Below are 8012 nucleotides of genomic sequence, written 5' to 3'. Positions count from 1 at the left end.
GGATCAAGGTCTGGATCCAGGGTTTGTTACTTAATAGCTTTCTGAGCAATTTACTATCATCTGTAAATATAGGGAATATGGCTCACTTCTCAAGTATGTATTATAGTGAGAGGATACATAAAAGCAACACAAGCAGGAACTCAATGAAACAAGCTCTTTATCTTATCTATAAAGCCTGGAAGTACAATTGTGTAAATTATACAGGAATAGAAGGCTGAGAGCTAGCACTATGTTAAGCGGCAAAAACCAAAGACTTCAGGATAAGTGACCTGAATATCAATATGAGAAATACAAATCAAATTAGAAACTTAATCAGGACAACTAAGAATTTTAATGAGATCACCCAGAAAACTCGCATTCAAATAAGTTTTGTTTTTATTTTATTTTATTTTGGTTTTCAAGCCAAGGTTTCTCTGTGTAACAGTCCTGGCTGTCCTGGAACTCAGTCTGTAGACCAGGCTGGCCTCGAATTCACAGAGATCCGTTTGCCTCTGCCTCCCGAGTGCTGGGATTAAAGGCATGCACCACCACCGCCCGGCTCATGTTTTTAATTTTTATTACATTTATTTTATATGTATGTGTAAACAAACTTGCATACACCATGATACCACATGTGGAAGTCAGAGGACAACTTTTATGAGTTGGCTTTCTTTTTCCACCATTTAGGCCCTGGAGATCAAACTCGGGTTGTTGGGCTTGGCGGCAAGTGTCTTTACCTGCTGAGCCATATCATTGGCTCTTTTTGTTCTTTTTTTTTTAGTAGGTTTTCACATATCCCAGATTGTCCTATAACTCACTATATGGCTGAGGATGACTTTTGATCCCTTCTGATCTTTTGAACTTCTGATCCTCCTACATTCTCCTACCTAATACTGAGACTGGAGGGGCATGTCACCACACCTGGCTCACATGGTGATACAGAACCTACATATTCTTGAATACTAGGCAAACACCCTATGAATGAGCGATTCTACAACCCCGGTCCTAAAAAGTTCATTTTAAATGTGCATTATAGGATGTCTAGAATGTAGATGTTTAAGTTAATGGGAGAGTCATAATCCATATGTGATAAGGAGAGATCAAGAGTTGAAGTGAGAATAAAGGATAAATTAAAACTGAAGAAATGCTGAAGTGGGTATAAGTGTACAAGTAAGATGAAATTTGAGCTTTCCTGTTTTGAAGCGAGCCAGGGTTACATAGTAAGACTCAGTTTAAAAAAACGAAAAGTTTATGCCTGGCAGTGGTAGCACACGCCTGCCTTTAATCCCAGCACTGGGGAGGAAGAAGAAAGCAAATCTCTGAGTTCAAGGCCAGTCTGGTCTAGAGATCGAGTGCCAGGATGGCCGGGGCTACACAGAGAAACTCAAAAAACCAAAATGAAAAAGAAGAAAAAGGTTTGGTACAGGATTCTATTTCTTAGCTTTAGTCATAGGTAATGTGTTCAAGGTCACAATACTAGAAAATGAACCAAAAGTGAAGCCAGATGGCAGATGACTCCAGCTTATGTGAACTACTTGCTATCACCTCTCAAAAACAACAGAAGGGATGGCAGCAGGCACAGGAGCTTACCATCTGTCTCTGTGCCTTTTTCTCTAGAGAAAGGGACTATGTTGTCTTTCACAGGTCTTTGACCAAGAACTCCCTCCATTCTAGAGAAAACAGCTATCATGTATTACATTTACACCTGACAGGTAACATTCTAAGAGTGTTTGTTTGTCTGTCTTGGGGGGAGAGAGCTTAGGCTAGCCCACAATTCACTGTGTAGGTTGATTCTGCCTCAGGTTCCCTGGTGTTGGGATTACCAGCCTGGTCTCTGAGCCCCACTTACTCTAAGAGATTTTTAGGCATTACTGTTCTATGAATTAGTTTATGAAGTGGGATTAATTCCCATACACAAGGCAGAGAGATAGGCATACATTCACATCAGCCAGTAAGCAAAGGAGAAACTGACAGCTGGGTGCTTTAGTACACATTCTAACCAACTTACCTTGGATACCACCTATCAGTATTGTTCCTTTAGCCAAATCAATGTGTTAAGTTTTTAAATGCTTTTAAGAAAAGCACTTTTAGGTACAGCACAATTTAGTGTTTTATACTTAGTCATACTTTATATATTCAATACCGTCACCTGACAAACTATCCATTCTGACACGGAGCAGAATGGAGAGTTTTTTGTTTTGTTTTGTTTTACTTAAATACTGTCCTCTTCACCCTTTGAATGTTTCTGAGCTAGCAGTATCATCTTTAGTAAATGACCTGTAATTCTCACTCAGAAATACTCAGTGTATTTAAGTTCAAATGACTAAGACAAGAAATGACTAAACGGACTCATGACAAACCACAGAAACTCCTGTAAACATTTCTAATAAAAACTGGAAAAGAGCTAGTTGCAGCTTTCTATCGGAGTGCTTCATGTACAGCCATTTGCTTTATTCAATCTGTTAACAAAAGCTGATAAAATGGTTGCCCCCACAAATAAGTTAGAAACATGTTACCTATTTGAAAGAACAATACCATTAGTTACAAAATTTAATTGTAAGAATCAAGCAACGGTTACTGGTCAAACCAATTTACTTTGGTAGCTCTAAAGTGTACAGATGCTCCTTTTTTTTTTTTTTTTTTTTTTTTTTTTAAAGATTTATTTATTTATTAGGTATGCAGTGTTCTGCCTGCATGTATGTCTGCAGGCCAGAAGAGGGCACCAGATCTCATTACAGATGGTTGTGAGCCACCATATGGTTGCTGGGAATTGAACTCAGGACCTCTGGAAGAGCAGCCAGTGTTCTTAACCTCTGAGCCATCTCTCCAGCCCCAGATGCTCCTTTTTAAACAAAGGTGACAAATACCAACTCAGCCTTCCTAGTCTTCAGGATCTCTACACTTGACTCTACGTATGGCAGAGAGCGGCAGTGCAGTCATCAACAATTAATTCAAAGGCATAATTTTCCAAACAACTTTTAGTAACAAATTATAACTTTTTAAATGTCTAAAACTACACAAAACTCAAAGGAATCTATTTTTCTACCTGAGATCAAAACAAATTTTCTTTTTCATATCTACACGTAATTCTTAGTATTGAGGTAAATCTGAATTCACATGATACACTGTCAAACTTTCCCCAAAATTTTGAAGCCCTGCTTTAGTGAGGAAGTCTCATATTTCACATACATATGTACATCTTTAAAAGACTAGTGACAACTTCACGAGGTTAACAGGCCTACAATGGGTCCATGATATGAGAAGAAAAGGCACTCATTTATAGTGTTCCTGTATGTGCAATATGAAACGGGATACCAGAATCTATGTACAGACACAAATCACTACGAATTCAGAAGTGAAGCTAACTTTAAGAAAACCCACTGTATTCTCCTTTGGAACAGAAGCTACAAAACAGTGATGTAAAACAAAATGCATGAGTAGAAGCTCCCACCCCAGGCATTAGCCTGTTTTGTTTTGTCTTGTTTGTTTTGTTTTACTTTACCTGTAGTCTCTTTAATGAGTTAACAACTTCATTTCTTATTCCTTCCTCTTGTTCTTTACCATAAAACTCAAACCAAACCAACAACAAGAGCTACTTATATAGATGCCTCCCTCATGGCTCTTTGGCAATGCTTCAAATCTTGAATGCAAAAGAAGCTAAGTGAAGAGGCTGACAGACTGTGTGTGATGTGCAGAAAGCAGCCTAAGAGTGTGAACTGAGAGAGAGAGAGAGACTGTGAAGAAGTCTGAGCAAGAACCTACCCCGAAGGACAGAAAATAAGAAGTAGGGAGGCGTTCCTCCTCTGGTCCTTCTTTCACAAACTTTCAAACTCTGGACAGGTAGTGGCTTAGGAGGAGCTAGAGAACTGAGTAACTGGTAAAGAAGTACAGCACGGCTCTAGCTGTCAATGAGTTTCTTTGCTCTTGTATTGGCAATGTCAATCCGATCCTTGTTGGTGTCAGCCTGGAAAAAAAAAAAGTAAAAGAAAAATCTCAGTATTTGTTCACAAAACACTTTAACACAAGTTGAATTGAGGGGATGAGATTGTAGCTCAGTTGGTAGAGTGTCTGCCTAGCACACATGGGCCCTGGGTTCAATTCCACAGCACTGCATAAAACTGGGCATTTACAGCACATGCTTGTAATCCTAGCATTTGGAGAGTAGAGGCAAGAGGACCAAAATTCAAGGTCTTTCTCAACTATATCATGAGTCTTAGGCCATCCTATGCTACATGAAATCCTGTCTCAAAAATCAAGTTTAAGCCAGGTGGTAGTGATGCATACCTTTAATCCTAGCACTGGGAGGCAGAGGCAGGCGGATCTCTGTGAGTTCAAGGCTACCCTGGCCTACAATTCTATGGGCCTACATTCAATCCCAAACACACACCCAAACACACACACACACACACACACACACACACACACACACACACACACACCACGTGCACGCCCTCACAGTTTTATATACTTGGGACCTAGATATGAATATATGCCTATAACCTTGGCACTCAAAGGACTACGACAATAGCATAAATTCAACACCAACCTGGGTTAATGTCAAACTGTCTCAAAATAACAAAAGAGGTGAGGATATAGTTCAATAGTAGAGCACTTGCCTACCATACATGAGCCCCTATGTTCAATCACCAGTACAACAAAAAAGCAAAATTTTTAAATTTAATGTGTATGGGTGTTTCACATATATGTATGTTTGCATACCATGTGCCTGTGGAAGCCACAAAGAGGTTATTAGATCCCCTGGAACTGGAGTAGGATACCATGTGGGTGCTGGGAATCCATCCCCAGTCCTCTGAAAGAGCAACAAGTGCTGCCCAAGCCACCCAGCCCCCAAGGGGTCCAAACATGCCCCACCATGTCTGGCTTGTATGTGGGTGCTTGAGATCCAAAGTCAAGTCCTCATGCTTGCATGGCAGGCTCTTCAACTGAGCCACCTCTATTTATTCTTGAGACTCGATCTTATTACCTGGGCTGGCCTTAAGCTTGTGAGTTCAAGTGATCTTCCCACCCCTCTAGAGCGGCTGGGATTATAGGCATGCAACACCATGTCCAGCTCATTTCTGATGCAATAAAGTATGGCAAGAATGTTTCTCAACAGGAGTCTCATTTGGAGCTACTCTAGTTCTGACCAAGAGAGACTGAAATAACCTTGCCAAAGATCTTTGGAACAGATGTACTGCCACCCACAGAAGCATCTAAATTAAAATGATGTGCAATCTATACCCTAAACCCGGAATACAGCATACCAACATATTAGGAACCATCATTTACTCTAATGGTATGTCCTATAAGTGGCCCCAGTGCAAGTGCCTGAAGAGGCCAGAGGGTGTCACACTCCGTAAAGCTGGAGTGTAGGCAGTGGTGAGCCTCCTGATGTGGTTGTTGGGAATGAACCCAGGTCCTCTCTAGGAGCAGGAAGTGAAGCCAGGTGTTTGGGAGCATGTCTTTAATCCCAGCACTCAGGAGGCAGATCTCTGTGAGTTTGAGGCCAGCCTGGTCTACAGAGTGAGTTCCAGGACAGCCAAAGATACACAGAGAAACCCTGTCTCAAAAAACCAGAAAAAAAGCAGTAAGTGCTTTTAATCACTGAGCCATCTCTCCAGTCACACATAACTCTTTTTTTTTTTTTTTTTGGTTTTTTGAGATAGGGTTTCTCAGAGATCCGCCTGCCTCTGCCTCTTGAGTGCTGGGACTAAAGGCATGCGCCACTATCACCCAGCTAGGCTTTTATTTTTAATGTATATTCCATAAGAACAAGTCTACAGGACTGATTTTTGCTACTGACTCCTAACATGGAGCTGCAGAATCTTACTAGGTTATAAGTGAAAAAAAAAACAAAAACAAAAATAAAAGCTAACATGCATTCAGGGATGAAGCAAAAAACCACAAGCAAAAGTCAGAACAGGATCTACTCAGTATATTGTTTTGTTGTTGTTTTTCTGAGACAGGGTTGCTCTATGTAGCCCTGGCTGTCCTGGGATTCACTATGTAGACCAGGGTGGCCTTGAACTCACAGAGATCCATCTGCATCAGCATCTACTTCCCTAGTGTGGGATTTTTGGTGCGTGTCATTATGCTCAGCTTATTCAGAACATTCTTTTTTTTCTTTTTTCTTTTTCTTTCTTCTTTTTTTTTTTTTTCTTTTTTCGAGACAGGGTTTCTCTGTGTAGCTTTGCGCCTTTCCTGGAACTCACTTGGTAGCCCAAGCTGGCCTCGAACTCACAGAGATCTGCCTGGCTCTGCCTCCCGAGTGCTGGGATTAAAGGCGTGCGCCACCACCGCCGTTTTTTTTTTTTTTTTCCAAGACAAGGTTTCTCTGTACAGCTCTGGTTGTGCTTTATAGACCAGGCTGGCCTCAAACTCACAAAGATCCACCTGCCACTGCTTCCCAAGTGCTGGGATTAAAGGTAAGCACCACCACCTAGCAACTCAGTACATGCTTAAATTTTAAAATTACATTTATTTGTTTGTCCATTTATTTATTATGTGTATGTACATGTGTATAGAGGTCAAAGGACAATTTGTTCTGTCCTTCTACTGCGTGGGTGCCAGGGATCAAACTCAGGCTGTCAGACCTGGTGGCGGGCATCTTTACTCACTGAGCCACATCTCCAGCTCTACACAATAAATTCTTAGCTTCACAAGGAAAGTTTTAAGTTAAACTTCATTCCAAGCCCATGCCTTCACAACAAATCAGTTGCCATGAGCAAAATAGCAGGATTGGCCTTTTGTTTTTAAAAAGCTGGAGCCGCCATCTCACCAACACTGTTCTGAGTAGATGGCATTTATCCTCCCTCTTTCTCCCAAGGATACCTAGCCCAGATGTCGTCAATAAAGTATCACTGGATTGGCGATCTCATTTTCCTGTGCTCTTTTTTTTTTTTACCTTTTCTGTGATCCTCTGTATTTGCTGGTTCTGAGCATCAATTTCATTGCCCATGTCCAGAGCCATGTTCTTTAGGTTGCCTAGGATACTGCCCACTTGAGTCAGGTTCTCTTCCATCTCATCTTCTCTGGCATCATTAGTTATACTATCACAAAAAGAGAGTTAAATCAGAACTTTTTGTTGAGTTACAATGGACTAATCTGGAATTAGTTATTATAAAAGTAATCAAAATGATGCTCAGCACAGGAAGGAAAGGGAGACTACTACTTTGAGAAACAGTCTACAGTGAGAGAAAGGAACAAAGGAAGGGAGGAAAGAAGAGAAAAGGCAGGCAGGAAAGCAGGTATGGGCAGGCTAGCCAGATAGTTTAGCAAGTCAAAGTGCTTGCTGCACAAACCTGATGACTTGATTCCTGGAACCCATGAGAAGGTAGAATGAGAGAACCAACTCCACAATGTTGTCTTCTGACCTCCACACATGTTATGGCATACATGTTCACACATACATGTATAATAAGAGTTTTTGTTTTTGTTTTAAAAAGCCAAGCATGGTGGCACATACCTGTAATCCTAGCACTCAGAAGGTTAAGGCAAGAAGATCAACACAAACTTGAGGCCAGTGTGGGCTACACAGACCTTGTCTCAAAACAACAAATAAACAGCAAAGGCTGACCAGGAGAATATCAGAGCCAAATAGAAGACGATCAACACACAACTCTGGGACAGTGATTCAGAGTTTATTTTCCAGCATCGCTGAGGTGCTTGTTTATGGTAATACATTAATTTTCACACTCCGTTCCAAATCTGCCCAATCAGGAACTGTGAGTGGATCTGTACAATCTATTTTTTTAATTCAAAAATTTTCCTCCTCAGTCAGAATCTCACTATATAGACTAGCATGAGCTAGAATTCACTGTGTTTCTCAGACTATCCTTGAATTTGGAAATCCTCCTGCCTCAGCTTTCCAACTGCAGGGATTACCAGGAAAGCAACTTGGTTCCCACCCCAGATAGTCTTAGCACGCTACCTTGGCTGGCCTATGGCTCCTGGGTTAAAGCAATCCTCCTACCTCAGACTCCAAGCCAAACTGAATCTGTATGTTTCAACTTTTACATTTATTTACTTGTAGT

The 8012-nt window shown here is 41.0% G+C and overlaps 1 protein-coding gene across 3 annotated transcripts in view; it reads right to left on the bottom strand.

Annotated features, from left to right (window-relative positions):
• Window positions 1-2939: 2939 nt before the first annotated feature.
• Snap23 (synaptosome associated protein 23) overlaps window positions 2940-8012 on the bottom strand; it is a 35575-nt gene continuing 30502 nt past the window's right edge. For all 3 annotated transcript variants that reach the window (XM_052724285.1, XM_052724283.1, XM_052724284.1), the window contains 2 exons: window positions 6884-7028; window positions 2940-3943 (listed from right to left, as the gene is read on the bottom strand). In XM_052724285.1, coding sequence (XP_052580245.1) covers window positions 3878-3943; window positions 6884-7028 — 211 coding nt within the window. In that variant the 3' untranslated portion in view covers window positions 2940-3877. The remainder of the gene's footprint in view (window positions 3944-6883; window positions 7029-8012) is intronic.

Source organism: Peromyscus californicus, unplaced genomic scaffold (assembly GCF_007827085.1).
Source record: "Peromyscus californicus insignis strain IS unplaced genomic scaffold, ASM782708v3 Scaffold_7__1_contigs__length_154581171, whole genome shotgun sequence".
NCBI classification, from domain to species: Eukaryota; Metazoa; Chordata; class Mammalia; order Rodentia; family Cricetidae; genus Peromyscus; species Peromyscus californicus.
The sequence above is the reverse complement of the archived record's forward strand: the minus strand, read 5'-3'. Positions and strand labels throughout refer to the sequence as shown.